Source organism: Portunus trituberculatus, chromosome 35 (assembly GCF_017591435.1).
Source record: "Portunus trituberculatus isolate SZX2019 chromosome 35, ASM1759143v1, whole genome shotgun sequence".
Lineage (NCBI taxonomy): Eukaryota > Metazoa > Arthropoda > Malacostraca > Decapoda > Portunidae > Portunus > Portunus trituberculatus.
In genome coordinates, this window is record NC_059289.1 from 2361923 (window position 1) to 2377603 (window position 15681).

At 37.8% G+C, this 15681-nt stretch overlaps 1 protein-coding gene across 8 annotated transcripts in view; it reads left to right on the top strand.

Annotated features, from left to right (window-relative positions):
* Nucleotides 1–34: 34 nt before the first annotated feature.
* The window catches only part of LOC123512972 (KIF-binding protein-like), a 16579-nt gene continuing 932 nt past the window's right edge, over nucleotides 35–15681 (top strand). Inside the window, exons 1-12 of one of the 8 annotated variants that reach the window (XM_045269721.1) lie at nucleotides 36–87; nucleotides 535–599; nucleotides 1023–1114; nucleotides 3602–4361; nucleotides 5221–5372; nucleotides 6661–6759; nucleotides 7103–7265; nucleotides 7499–7725; nucleotides 7931–8009; nucleotides 8155–8336; nucleotides 9489–9639; nucleotides 9732–15681. The exon at nucleotides 9732–15681 is cut by the window's right edge and continues 932 nt beyond it. In XM_045269721.1, the coding sequence (XP_045125656.1) occupies nucleotides 3639–4361; nucleotides 5221–5372; nucleotides 6661–6759; nucleotides 7103–7265; nucleotides 7499–7725; nucleotides 7931–8009; nucleotides 8155–8336; nucleotides 9489–9639; nucleotides 9732–9860 (1905 nt within the window). In that variant the 5' untranslated portion in view covers nucleotides 36–87; nucleotides 535–599; nucleotides 1023–1114; nucleotides 3602–3638 and the 3' untranslated portion in view covers nucleotides 9861–15681. Of the gene's footprint in view, nucleotides 88–110; nucleotides 600–1022; nucleotides 1115–3601; nucleotides 4362–5220; nucleotides 5373–6660; nucleotides 6760–7102; nucleotides 7266–7498; nucleotides 7726–7930; nucleotides 8010–8154; nucleotides 8337–9488; nucleotides 9640–9731 lie in introns of those variants that run through there. The other 7 variants (XM_045269719.1, XM_045269720.1, XM_045269723.1 and 4 more) reach the window with 7 other exon arrangements.

The window sequence follows — 15681 nt, forward strand, 5'->3', positions numbered from 1 at the left end:
TGGCGGGTGTAGCAGTTTGTAAGTGGCGCCGGGAGTCCTGCCACCTGCTGGGCGACTGCAGGTAAACAAACTGGCGTGTGGGCGAGGGTGAGTACCAGGCCGCTCTCCTCCTTTATTTCCCCATGTGTTGGGGCGTGTGGGATCTCTTGACCGGGAATATTGATCTAGGTGGGCTTTGCGCATCTGTGAGTCGTGGAAGTGTGGAGGTAAAGTTGGCAGGAGGAGCGTGACAGGTGCAGCAGCTCCCCGCCTCACCTGGGCACCGCGCCGCACCTGCCATGGCACCACGCCTCCCGACCCCTGTGTGAGAGAGGCAGGCAGTGCAGGAGGTGGGTGGGTGGTGGAAAGGAAGGTATGAGCCTCCAGGATAAGGGAAGTAGGCTAATAAAGCACTTAATTAGAAAGAGAAGCAATACATTTTCATTATTACGTATGTGTGTGCAGTCACATGAAAATGATAACACAAATTTTGTCTGAATATGATCTGTGGTAAGAAATATTGATGTCCTAACTGCCCTCTATCAACACTTTCAGTTTCTTCATCTTCATAACTAGCACAGTATCGAGGAACTACTTTGAGGCGCCAGGTGTTCCTTTGCGTAAGTTGCTTAGGAGTTTCTTTATGTACTACATTGGTGCTGTCAGGTTGAGTGTTACCAAATGCCAGATTTAATGAAAGTTTCACTTTCTAAGGAAAAGTGTAATTGTTTTTGTCATGATTAATGCCATAAAACTGGCTGTTTTCAAATTTGGACATGGTATCTAAGAAAATCTTAATATCTGGTATTTAAGGAGGATTATCTGATGTGTTTGGGTGTTCTGTGTGTGGCCATGATATGCACCAGAGTAAACAAGCAGACAGGTTTGAGTGCACCGTAGCTTATGAGTGTTGTAGATGGTACCATCTAGTGAGTGTCAGGGATGGATGTAAATACTCTGCAACTTAAGAAGGTTTGACCTGAAATGACAAGAAGTATTAGTAATAAACTTTCATGAAAATATATTCATATTATATTTTCAAGTTTCAGTGAGAGCCTTCTGCATGTGGGCCACAGAGAAGTAACAGCTAACACAACACCGCCACAGGATTAAGTGCAGACCAAATATATTTGAGGTACCTCACCCTTAGTGGGCACAGCAGAGCACTGCTTTAGGTTGAAGTTTGTTCACTTACCTAAGTCAGTGAGGGAAGCACGGTGTCAGGGTGTACCGGCGGGGTGGTGCCGCTGCCGCCCTGGCTGTCGGGGAGGCAAGAAAACTAGGCCTGGGTAGTTGCTTTTATCCCATTAAGCAGCTGAGTCATGAATAGCCAGTGACTGATGAATATGTTGTATTTGAGATCACTTCCATTGGCAATGAAACGGAATTGAGGAGCATTTTTCACCTGTCTATATATAGATATTGCTTTATTGAGAAAAAAAAAAATATTGAGAACTCATCATATACTAAATGAAGTCTGTGTGGACAACACAAGGCACCATTACACAGTGACAGGCTGTGACTCACTGGTCTTGGATGTTCTTGTTTTCCATTAGGCATTAAATAGCCTAGATTCCCTCTTGGTTCAGATTTTGAATACATAACCTTGATAACCAGCTTCTTTTGTGTGTGTGTGTGTTAGTGTGTGTAAGCAAGTAAGTAAAGGTGTGTGTGTGTGTGTGTGTGTGTGTGTGTGTGTAAACATACATTTTTTTCTGGATAGTTGATAGTTGAAAACTTTAAAGTTGAGAAATTATCATTAAAGATTTATAGATTCAGTGTATAAATGACAGTGTGTCATTTCCTAAGTGACTCAGGATTCTTAGTTCAAAATAGATGTTTTGGGATAATGTCACTTGGAACAAAATTCTGTCTGGAATATTGAAATTCTTGAAAATCTCTCACAAAGTTTTCAGTCATCTTCAGTATACATTGCACATTGTTTCTTCTAATCACACTGGATACATGTGAGATATGGGTGCCAGACATCCTTTGCTCTCCTGCATCATTCTAAGTCATTAGAATTCTTAAGTGTTACATGATTTTGATGTAATCTGTGTGTGTTTAATACAGCTGTGGTCCTTACAAATGTTGACTGATGAATAGAAATTTATATGCTTTTTTTTTAATGATTATTCATCAAATGTTCAAAATGATGCTTGGAAATGATTGTGTCAGAAAGTCTATACATCTGAACAGGGACGGGGTTGAACTGTTGGATGGTTGTGAATGTGTTCAGTATTGTGTTTCCTTTTGGCATTTTGATGCCTTATTATCCTGATGGAGATTTGGTATCCTCTGCTTCTTATCCTCTAAGCTTTGGCATTCATACAGTAGGGATTAAGATGGCCAGGGAGAGGATGTGAAAAAAAAAAAATTTTATGCTTCAGCTTGACCTCATGAACTCATTCATATCTCCTGAGCTTGTTTTAGTACAAATTCACTTCCAGCTTAGCAATTGGCTTTTCTTGTTCTGTAACATTTTCAACATCCACACATGTATTGAATACACAGTAGTAGTGCTTGCACAATATTACTGTAAATATCAGCAAAGATCAATCTCATTGTGTTTAAATTCACTGAATATGAAAGAAAATATCAAATATTATGGGCTGTAATGTGATTAAATTATAATTCTTTACTTTTTGATTATATTAATTCAGTAATTTTTAACAACACTTTTGCATTGAAGCCTTTGAATAATGCCTTGTTTATGCTCTTTCTTTGTGAGCTTGCTTCCACTTTCTTGTGAGTCTTGGCAATGAGGAAACAAGGAGCTCAGCTGAGCCACCAGACATCACAGGTGAGGCTTGAGGTAGTTCACATCTCCCTCCCTCCTGTAATGTGAGTGTCCTATGTGGAAAGTGATATAATTTGCCCTTTAAGAACATCAGTGTACTGTATATAGTGCTAAAGCAATTCACAGGAGAAGAATGGAATTGGCTTACTCTTATTGGCTAAAAGAGGATTGCTGAGGATCAATTTGACATGGCCACACCTTTGAGGCAGTTGTTGAAAGGAACAGGGCATTACAGAACATAGTGTAACTATGATAACTTTATGAACTAGTTCTCATCAAATGCCATTTCTTATTGGCTATGTAAACCTCTGCAGTGACATGTTGTGGAAGAGTTAGAGCTTTTTGGTTCCTCATTGCAAATTTATTGAATTCATGATTTGTATTCTATGATACATTTTTCTTTTTATGTGTTTCTTTTTGTATGATGTTTTGACATCTTACTTAACATTCAGATGGACAAAATGAAGACCAAAGTGTCTTTTTTTTATTTCATTTTTTTTAAGCTTTGCAAAATTTTAATCTTATTCCTCATCACTGTATGAAGGAAGCACCTCAAGCTGTCTCTCCACCAGCACTGTCACTCCTCCAGCAAGAAGTGTGATGTGCCCTGCATTATGAAGCATGGAGATCTTAGCCTCTTCACTAACCTGATTGTTTTACTCTTTTCTTAATGTTTATCCTTTACATTGAAAAAATATATATGTATTATTTTTATCTTCTAAATACAAAAAATTAAGTTTCATGATTTTAATGATACATTTCACATTTTCACTGACCGTCAAGCAAGCATGACATCCAAACAACACATCCGTCTAATTTCAGATTGCCGCTGTGTGAAGCGTGTTTCAGGTTTCGTCAGATGGCTTCTGTGGAGGACCAGTATCAGAAGGCGTGGCAGCTGTGTCAGGAGGAGAGTCAGAATGACCCTGACAGTGAACCCTACAAGTCCAAGTATGCTGCTCGTGAAATATTTGAGGAGCTAAAATCTCGCCTCAGTAAACAGTTGGATGAGGATGATGTGGATGATGAGAGCAGCAGCTTTTCTGAGGAGGGTGTGGATGGTGTAGGCCTCACCCGTGCCCGCATGGCCGCTGTCATGTACCATCTTGGGGTCATTGCCGTGGAGACTGAGGAATTCTCAACAGGGGAGGAATACCTGAACAATTCACTCATTATTGTTGGAGATGAGGGTGGCATCAGTGCAGGAGTGTCCTCAGCTGAAGTTGAGGAAGCACAGGTAGTGACAGCAGCACTCTTAGGTGATTCTGACAGCCTCCTCTCTGACAGCAGCAAGACAGCTTCCATCAGCCCCATTGCCATTTCCCCCACAACCATTGCTCTCACCATAAGCTGCCACAATCAGCTGGGTATCTTGTGGTCCAACCGTGGCCTTTATTCCACTGCCAGGCATCACCTTGATCGTGCTGATGCCCTCTACATTGAGTACCAGCAGAAGAGTTCCAAGCTGCCACGCTCCATACACAGCCTCTTCTCTACGTGCAGTGAGAAGGGGGCAGAGGACAAAAGTGGGGTTCCTGCTCTTGAAAAACTTCACACCCTCACCTATTACTACTTAGCACAGGTGTGTTTCCTGTGTTCTCTCTTAGTTTTCATCATTGATGTGATTTTTTTTTTTTTTTTTTCCGTGCATTCCATTTCAGTTTGGTGTAAGTGATCATATATTCCATGACTATGTACATCAGCACAGTAATATCTTGTGATATGAGCTACTTGAGATGCGAGTTTTTTGAGATACAAGCCACGATTTACTTCATCTTTTGTTTTGAGATATGAGCAAAATGTTGTTATATGAGTTGTGCTGTGGGATGCTGCCGCTAGTTGGCACATTGGTCCCACAGATCTCATGCATTGTGATTATTCTTTCATCATTTTCACACTTTAATTAGGAGAATACTAAATAGAATTTCTCTCTCTCTCTCTCTCTCTCTCTCTCTCTCTCTCTCTCTCTCTCTCTCTCGTTTGCGTACTCAAAGTCTTATTTATTCTATGAATGTCATCTGTGATTAATAGAGCAGTTTATCTCCTGTGGGTGGCTATATTGGTACACTTGATCAACAGTCCCAAGTGAAGGGGGGGGGAAATGTGGCAAGGTAATGTTGAGATAAATATACTTTATACAAGTAGTTTATCTATTTATATTCTCTTTTGTCATGTTTTATTATGTTTTTATACAATACTTGTTATTTGTAAATATCTTAAGAATGAATAAAAGAAACTGGGATGCTCTTTATGGTGAGGCTGGAACAGATTAATGGCATTTCAGTGGAGAACATTTTTTTGAGATACGAGCTCCATCATGGAGCAAATTAAACTCTTATCTCAAGGTACCACTGTATTTCATTTCTTTTCTTGTGTGTTGAATAGTTGAACCGGTAGTGCAGCACATGCCATGTGGATGTTATGTTATAGATCACCTTCAGGTATATGGACACCTTGGAGCACCAGACAGGTCAGCCTGGTACTGCCACTCCACACTGCAGCGTCAGCTGGCCAGCAAGGACTATGATCCTCTTGAGTGGTCCATCAATGCTGCCACATTGTCTCAGTTCTACCAGGGAAAGGAAAAATTCAGGTAATTAAAATTTGTTTATTGTAAAAGATATATATAGAATCTTAATCACTAATTCCCAAGCAGCCACTGCCAGTTATCATCACTGATCCAGGGAGGACTATGCCAGTCATCCTTCGCCCTTTTTCATGTACATATCTAGTTGCTTTTCCTGACATGCCCAAATGTGGAAACTTTCCATGTCTTTGTCCAAGTTCATTTACATTGTCATAATGCATCCTCTGTGATGTCCCAAGATAAACAATTGACATAAAAGGTAATTAGAAGGGATAGAGCAAGATGACTGGTAGCTGGAACAGTGTCAAGGTGCACTGATCCACAGGCAGATGTGATGAACTACCTGAATTCCTCAAAGGCTTGGAGATGAGGTACTGCATTTTGTGTGACTTTGTGGTGCATGTCCAGTGTGAAGAACAGTAGACCTGCTGCAGTATTTTTGTGTTAAATGCGTGCTGAGGGTGGTGCCACTGATCCCAGGCTGTGTTGGCCATGGGGATGAACCAGGCACTCTGGAAGATCACAAGAGAAGATGAGAGGTGAGAAATAAGATGAAGATGAAAAGAAATAGGGGTGTTTGATGGTGGCAAGTGTGTTGAAACTCACCTGCCTACTTAAATATCTACTGGTCTAACAATATTCAGAAATTAGTGTTTGAAAAAAAAAAAAAACTATTTTCATGGACAGGTCCTGTGACAGAATTGTAAGATGTAGCCCAGCTGTGAGGGACATCCACAAGGAACATCCCCTTTCTTTAGAGGTCAAAACCAGAAATAATTTCAGTCAGTGGTTATTTTCTCCTTTCTCCTTTTCCTTCATTTGGATAACTCAGGATATGCTGCTCTAAAGCAGAATAGTAGGTATGTATCCCATATCTAACCAAGTGTCCAATTTCCCCATATATCTCGGAGAACAATCCAAAATATCACCTGTCTATCCAAGTGCTCAAGTGTCCAACTTCCCCCATATATCTTGGTTGTCAATCTGAGATATCCAACACTTTTATACCTGAGGCCATGAAAGTGTCTGACTCATCCAAAATCTAAGATATTCATCTTCAACGTAGGATTGACTCATTATTATTATTATTATTATTATTATTATTATTATTATTATTATTATTATTATCATTGTTATTATTATTATTGCTGTTATTATTATTTTATTATCATTTGTCTTATTTTACATTTAAGGATTGATGTTCTAGGTTACTGAGATATTGCAACAATTTTTTTTTTTTTTTTTTTTCTGATTGAAAATTTTCAGTTTCTTTTCTTTTCACTGGTGATGACAGAGTGGCCCGTCACTTACTGGCCTCGGCATCCAAGGTGTTGGCTGGCCATGAGGCTGAGATGAACACAGCAGAGGCAGAGTCAGAGGATGCTGCACACAAGTGAGTGGATCATGTTCTTAAGGCGTGATTGATAGCAATGAGGTCTTTCATGCAGTTATTTCTTCTATATGAAGCATCCAATTTAAGACACTCATGCCACATTATCCATGAAAATTCTGTTGAAATTTAATGCAATATTTATTTGTCTATAGTCTGTATATCATTAGAATTGAGAAGACTAAAAGATGCCAAGGACTGTTTGGGAAAAGATGTCTCGAAATTTCTCTATTAAAGTATTTTACAGAAAAGTATTTGGTAGGAATATGATCCCAGAGTCAGGAAAGTAAATTATGTATGTAGTACATGCCAACCTTACCCAGAATGCACTTATTTTTTTTTACAGGCAGGAAAAGTATAACCAGTGCAAAGCTGACGTAGCAAGGTGTTGGGGCCGGTACTGTCTGGTGCTGATGCAAGTGTCCTGTGACAGAGTGCTGCCAGATGACTCAACACAGCAGGCAGCAAGTCAGGACCAGCAGGAAGAAGGTGACTCATTAGATACGCAGGTAATAATTTGTAGTCATGTATAGTGTTTGAATAGTATAGTTACACATTACCATTGAAATGATTTTAAGCATTCAAACTATCCCTTGGAATAAAAGTTTAGTTGGTGCATTATGGAACAACAAAATATCTTCAATATGGCTCTTGGAGCTGTAGAACCATTCCTGAGACAATATGTTTTAGGGAAATTAAAATAAAACTATTGTAAGTCATGTGTAATTCTTCCCATAAACAGCTTGAGTTCCTTCAGCTGGAAGTTAGTGACTTGGAATCTGAAGTGTCAGGAACTACTGTGCAAGAATTTGACGAGGCTCGCCAGCTATTCCTGGCAGGGCTGAGGTGGCTGACTGAAGCTCGCCAGCACTACACTCTGGAGGACCATGCCAGTGACCACGTCAGCATTACTCAGGAGATGAGTCACTTGTATAAAGCTCTTGCCTTTTTTGAGCCTTCAGAAGAACGGTAATCATTTAGTGAAGTTAATTTATCTCATTTGTTTATATATTTGGGCTAGGATAATTAATTTGAAATTAGTTAAGTAGAAAAAAACATTTTTAGTTTCATAGAATAAAGATCAAAATGGAAAATATTCTTGTGAGTTTTATGTAAAACTAAGATGTGTATTCACATTGAAAATCACTTCATTTAGAATTTATTTATGACGCAGCCGATGTAAGATGCACAAACGCAGGGTGGACCTGTTGACTGTTCTCATCAAAGAACTGAACCCACAATACTACCTTCATGTGAGTATTTCCTATTGCAAAGATGATTATAGCAAATGTGTTAAACCAGTTATAGTTGCTTCCTATATTAGTTCCAAATGTCTAAGTGTGAATGAATTAAGGATGTGCTCATTGTGTAGTGTGAATGTGAATGAAAACATTTCAGGTGTGTCGTCAAATTTATTATGAATTGGCGGAGACATATTCTGCCATGATGGACAACAAGTTGACTCTGTTAGAGGGTGAGCAGTCCAGACCTACCTCCCAGCAGACCAAGAAGATTAACACACTTGCCACCTCCAGCATACAACACTTCCTCCACTACCTCGATTCCCTCAAGGACAAAACGTAAGTGGTGCATTTTGTATTTTTTAAATGACATTAGTAATTAGTTTGTTTTATTAATGTAACATGAATACAAAAATCTGTGAGACCAGATTTGTAGGAGACTTTGTATAGTTGTTTCTTGGTATTGATATACAGATCTAGAGATATGCAGAGCAGGTGCAATGGAACCTCAGTTACCTAATATCTCTCCTTTAAAAAAAAAAAAGAGTTTTAAGAGTTTTGAAATTATAATTGCTTCGGTCGTCGTACCATAATTGAGTTCTTGAACAAAGTTGCTTGATTTAAATATTAAAAGACGAACAAAAAGCTGCTGTTTATTATCAATGTATAATTTTTATTAATATTTCCTTTGTTTTTATATATTTGGAGGAGAGAGACAGTTTGTAAGACTAATTTAATCTTTGAAATCAGATAAATGTGGTCACAATGAAGAGTCTTGATGTTAACAAACAGATTTTTGGCTGGCTCAGGAGTAAGTTTAACTCCTAAGCCTGTGCCTTTCATGATGACCCCACAATGCAATCACTACTACACATTTCCTTTTTTATTTCAATTGGCTTTCCCAGCTGCATAATCTCTAAGTGTTATGATCTCCTTCATTTTGGTGGTAAGTGGGTTGCTCCTCTCTATATCACTCTGTGTGAGGCTTCCTACACTAAAGAAATGACAAAGAGAAGACCTACTCAGTCTAGAATGTAAACAATGTCTTCTAATAATGTCACAACTTCATACAGTACATCTTTTCTGTATAGATAATTTCTGAGCTGGAGATGTGGAGTGCCCATCTTAGTAGTGGAAGAGTTTCCATAAGCCACTAGGGCAGGATGGATTGGTGTCTGAGAGCAGATTAGTCCACTTTACATTAATTTCAATGGGGAGGCAAACAGTTTTGTTTTTTTAGCATTTCTGATTTTTTACAGTATTCAGTAATGAATTAGGTTTAAGAACCAGTATTCCACTGCACTAAATATAAAAGAAAAATTTGCCATAGGAGTGGAGTTCATTAGCAGAAGTTCTCATCTTCATTACATAACTGAAAAAACAACTAACCAATGTACACAGCTGAAAGATGAGATGTTTAACTGTTCTTGATACTATCACTTCTATCTTGTACATTTTAACCAAATTTAACCTTACTATATCTTCACAAAGGACTGGGGAGCAGCCCACAACATACCCAGAGGATGCTCTTCGTCCAGCCTTAGTAGCCTGGTTCCACTTGGGGCGCCTGTGGTCCAAGCTTATCACCTCTGAATCTGTCACCAAGATGCAGAACCTAATACAGTCTCTTCAGAATTATAAGGTAAGTCATTTCATAATTTTATTGTGTTGTACTTTTCTTGCTTTTCAATATGTATTGAGTTTGTCATAACACTGTGTAACTCTTCTTTTTAGAGGATAGTAGAATACTGTGACCGACACCCAGAATCCCAATCTGTGATGGCGCAGGAGTTGGCTATAAGTAGGGAAATGGTGCAGCTTCTGCCCCTGAAGGTGGAGCAGTACCGGGCTATGATTCACTGAGTGAGTAGCCTTGGGTGAGTAACATTAACACACACCAAAGGGACAACCATCCCACAGGCACCAAAAAGTGAGCAGGTACTTCATTTTTTAAAATATATTTTTTATTTGCTCCACTGAAAAATATTTTGCTGCAGTGTTAAGTGTTAGAGGAAGCTGTATATAGTTGTGTATAGTTTATTTGATATCATGTTTAAATGTCTTTAAGAACTTATTATTATGGAAACATGATCATTGTATTTGCACAATTATAATGAAAAGCAGATAATAGGTGACCACTTCGAGAGCAGTCAAGATAGGGTGGGATGATGTTAACTTATCATTCACAGCTGAACACCTTACCTATATATTGGAACTTTGCATGAATGACTTACGTAAGTACTGTCATCTTCTTGCGTCCCTCAGTTTATCCTTACTTATTGTTACTTACAGAGTGGATTTAAATGATGGGAAATTACCAGGTTCTAAGTGCTGCATTAAAACTATCTATTCCTAATAAAAACACAAGGCATAATCATAAGTATATAATAAATTACTCAAAACTATTTATGTACAGAAATCTTCGTGGAGGCAATATGTATCAGGCAGAAGGTGGCTGGCAAGGCAGCTGGATGCATCATATCTCAATTCTGTAGCGTCTTCCAGTCCACAGCAGTCCTCTCAAAGATTTATTCCATATGGGAATTCCTCATAAGGGAATTCATTGAACTGCCTCCACCGTATACAACATTCATGTATAATTATTCATACCTATACACTCAACCCTCGTTTATCCAGATTTCAGTTTATCTGGACAGTGTCCATATAATAATTTAATAATATGAGTCCAGACGGCCAACAAATTAATCAAAACAACTCGTGCACTTCTAGAGACGACCAATAGATAGCAGCGCCGCTGCGATAGGCAGTTGTAAGCAAGTCTGGCCAACACTAATGAACACTGTATTGTCCGGTATCAATGAACAAGTTTGTGGGTTTTTCAGTACCTTAAAACTCTTAATTATGTCTCCCAAGTGAGTGGCCCTAGCTGTGACTCAAAACCTGGAATTAAAAAGAAAATTAGAGAAAGGAGCTAGAGTTGCGAGTGTTTGTGAAGAGTTTGGTGTGGCTGAACAAACTTTGTCAGACATTAGTCAATCAAAAGATAAACTGGTAAAATAGTTTGCCAAACAGTGTGTGGATGCATCATCAAGTAAAAGTGGTAAAGATGCACCAAGGAAAAATGTAAGTTGTGGAAAAGATGCTGCATTAGATGCCGCAGTTATGAAGTGGGACGTGCAGCAGCGATCAGTGGGGACCAATGTCCATGGTCATTGAAATCCTTGCACCAGCTAGGAAGCTGGCACAGAAATTGGTATAGAGAATTTCAGTGATGGGTGACTGTGGCAATTCCACAATCAACACAGATTTTTCAATGCTTCTGTGCAGGGTGAAGCTGGTGATCCGGACACAGCTAACATTGCATGACACTGCTGCATGTTGTGGTAGTAGCCTTTACTCACTGTACTTCATGTCTATCAAGCTTTTTTTTTTTTTTTTTTTTTTTTTTTTTTTTTTTTTTTCCACAGCTATTACAGGTAGGTTAGTTTTAGGATTGGGTTAACATATACAGAATTAAGTTTGTTTTAATTTAACTGGTCAGGGAAACCAAAATAGACTAAATTTTGCAGTTCATCAAAAAGTCTAAGGAGACAAACTACCAAATAAAGGAGCCATTTCTGTTATCTGGACTTTTCATTATCCAGATTAGTGTCTGCTCCATTTAGTCGAGAAAAACGAGAGTCGAGTGTACTTAAGTCACAGCCATGTTCAATTTATCACCTTGGTGCTGGTAATTTCTGGTTATGATCTTTGTTGTAATCATGCCAAGAAAAGTTATTACAAGCTGAACAAAAAAAACTATGAATTTTACCTTCTCAACAACCTTTTCCACTTTTCTGCTTTTTGAATAATGAATTATAGTATGCAAATACAATGTTACTGTTTCTCATACTGTGATACTGAAGGTTTTCATTTGATCTCAACTGCGCTTTGTACAAACTTAGGGCTACTTGAAAATTATGAATTATATTTAAAGTTTCTTCAGCATGTAAGAGTTTACATTATGAACTATGTTTATGAAAGGAGACGAGATTATTTAGTTAAGAATTGTAGCATTGCTTTATAGTAAAGAAAATATGAAGCAATTAATGTCAGTCTATACAAAATTCCATGACTTCTTATTCAATTATTTCATCACTTGTCATGGAACTGGTTTATATTTCATCACCAGGCATTGACCAATAACTGCCATCAGTCTTTCAGGAGTAATTGTGATGTACTCCTGAGAGACTGGCAATTCAATCACTATATAGTACCAGCCACTTGCAAGTAATGAGTTGAGTAATTACTGAACATTTTGCTCCAGTTTTCAAATCATAAGGTTCAGAAAAAGAACATTTATAAATTCTTATAATGAATTCTTGTTCCAACAACTCTGTTGTCTTACTACAAATTCAAGGGCAGTATCAAAGTTTTGTTTATGTAAGCATATCTATAGCTCTATATTCTATATAATTTATTCATACATACTTTCATGGTGTATCCTGATGGCTCCACATCACACACAAGCAGTGTATCAGTTAGATGAGGAAATATCCCAAACAGCATTGCCAGCACCAGCCAGACCTAACTAAATTATGACAGTACTGAATTTCTTTCAGAATTTCAATTTCAAGAAAGCTATAAATTTAATGGTGGAATGTTGGTACTTTGTCAATATTGGTGAAGTGGAGCATGGGTGGAGGAAGGTTCCCCTGTGGTTCGAGGCAGAAACTAGTGGCAGTGAGCTCAGTGCAACACACGAGACAGTGTAGCAACATCTATGGACTAAACATATCCAATACTAGTCAAAGCAGCACAAAACTTGGGATAGTAAGAATTTAGGATTAAAGTCCAAACTTGAGGCTCCCAAAACTCACAAAGGGAGGTATAGTCAGAGGATGGAGGAAAGGGAGGAACAAGCCTTGAATCATCCAAAGTAGAGTTTTAGCAAAGGTTTGAGATAAAAGATCAGCTTCAGGAATAGATGAGATGGCATTGGTGCCATCAGAATGAAATGGAGTTAAAGGTGAAGAGGTAAAGTTAATGGAGATGTTTTTGGCTAAGTGCCAGAAGTCTTAAGGGGAGTTGGATCGTGAAAGATTTTGACTTTATATTAATGAAGGAGTTTTGGATAAAGAACTGTCTTGGTTTTGGATAGAAATATAAAGTGCATGAGATTCTGTGATGGAAAGCTCAAGTACCCTTAGTAAGCCACATCTCTCATGTATAGTGTGAAAACAGGCTGTTTAAAGACAAGGTTTGGAATTAGAAGGCTTAGGTCAAGAAAAAGAATGAGGAATGTACACTTCCATGCCAGACATAATCACCTCTGTTATGCACTCAGCACACACAGATGGTTTGTCTCATGGAAGCAGTAATGGCTCCAAGGAAAATCTGCAATTCCTTCTCAGGTTCTCTCAACTTGCAGATGCAAAATGCCAGTCACCTCCACTTTCAGGGATCCTGAGGAAGGATTGCAGAGATAGGACAACAGATAAGAAATTGTAATCAGAGGAACCCAATGGAGAAGATAGTGTAACAGCATAAGCAGAAGTTTTAGAGCTTAGGAAAAGGACAAGAATGAAAACAGTTTAAAAAATCAAACTGGTTTCATAAAATAAAATTAGTTGTTTCGAGTTGAAAATATTCAAGTTTCAAGTGTCATGGAGTTGTTGGAAACAGGAATGACTTGAGTCTTTTTTTCACCATTCATGTAACAGTGGTAGGGCCTTTGACAGTTATCATTCTAGGTAATGATAGAAACAAGTTTTCAGTATTACAAGGTGAATTCAACTTTAAAAAAATCTTATGATTGGAAAACATGATCATGAATACTGTAGCTGGTTATGTTTTATGTGCTGCTTTAAAACATTATTAGTAAATGTCACCTAGGAATTAGTTTGTATATATATATATATATATATATATATATATATATATATATATATATATATATATATATATATATATATATATATATTTTGGTTTGTTTTTGTTTTTGTTTTATGGAGTAACCTTTTTTGTACTTTCAGTTCTCAGGTATTTATGTGCAGTATTTTAGAGGGAAAAAAAATTGTAAGAATTCTCTACTGGCAATAGTTATTTGTTGTATTTGCACCATTGTATGTGGTAAATGAGTTCCAAGTATCCAGTTACTGGATATCAGTGTTCCTAGAATTTGAAATGTGTGAACATTGATTCACTTATGAAATATGCAGTAAAACCCTGGTATGGTAGAGAAGCACATCTTCAAATTAATTCATACTATCCCCTCACTATCTCACATAGGGAATCTAGGTGGTGTCATGTTGAGTGATGTTGAGATTCTTCTAGGGCGATGAAAAAGAACCATTATTCTCTTTCTGACCACTCCATTTTGTGTTGGCAAAGAAAAATCATTGAGAGTTGTCTCCCAGTATAATCCTACAAAGTGGCATGGAAGCAAAAAATTGAATCTCGGCTGGATGCTACTGATAATAGGACTGATACGTTGGTAAGGCTAAGATGATCAAGCCTCAAGTTAATGTGATCAGTCTACCAGTACACAAGCATCCATAGTCCCAAATCTTTTGATACTTTTTTTCCATTGTGTTGATTTATACAGGTGCTGTACAGTACTTATTGTCACATTAAGGTGCAATACACATGCAGTTGTAATTGTAAGTGAAGTGAAATTGAGGGTCCCAATCTGTGTGTGCCTTGGTTTACTGCAATAGGGTTTTGCTGCATGTCTTTAGTTATTTATTGTGCTATTGGATTCTTGTTGGGAGTATGACCTGATAACAGTAAATTTCATTAGATGTTGGACATTTATCATTTTAGCAGGAACTTGGTGATTTTTCATAATTTGCCAGAATAAATTATTCATACACACACACACACACACACACACACACACACACACACACACACACACACACACACACACACACACACACACACACACACACACAAGCCTGTCATTCGTCCACCTTGCTAATTGAACAACTCGTCATTCTTATGTTTGGCCCGTGGTTCACACTGCCTGTGCCATGTGGTCATATCAGGTCAGTCTTCTAGTTTCCTTGCACTTAGCATCATCCACACAAGCTTTATTAAACGTTGTGATATTTTATTGTTATTCTTTGTTATTTTTATTGAAAATAGTGCAGCAGTAGGTCCAAAAGGAATTAATTTTCTTTTTATTGTTATTAATAGTTATTATTATTATTAGTTTTTTTTTTTTTTTATTATTTACATATGTGACACTTCATGTCTTTCTATGCAAGATCACTGGAGGCATCTCTCAGCAGACAATGCAGCCCAGCTTTGTTCAGTCACAGGTTGTCCACTTTGCTGAATATAGTTACAACTAGACTCTCAAGGGTTTATTTCTCACTGCTTACTTTGCAGTCCTTTCAATATGCTGGACCCCTTTCACACACAGTGTTTGCTACTCTTCCGACTCTCAAGGGTTTATTTCTCACTGCTTACTTTGCAGTCCTTTCAATATGCTGGACCCCTTTCACACACAGTGTTTGCTACTCTTCCAAACCACTGGACTTTCTTTAGAACTGTATGTGCTCCCACTAACACAACATCCTTATCATTTTAGATGAAGTAACTGGCTGTGACAGCCCCAAGTGATCCTGCATACAAAATGAAGAAAAATGTAATAAATAAAATTCATAAATGATAAATGATGATGATAATAATAATAATAATAATAATAATAATAATAATAACAATAATAATCATAAAG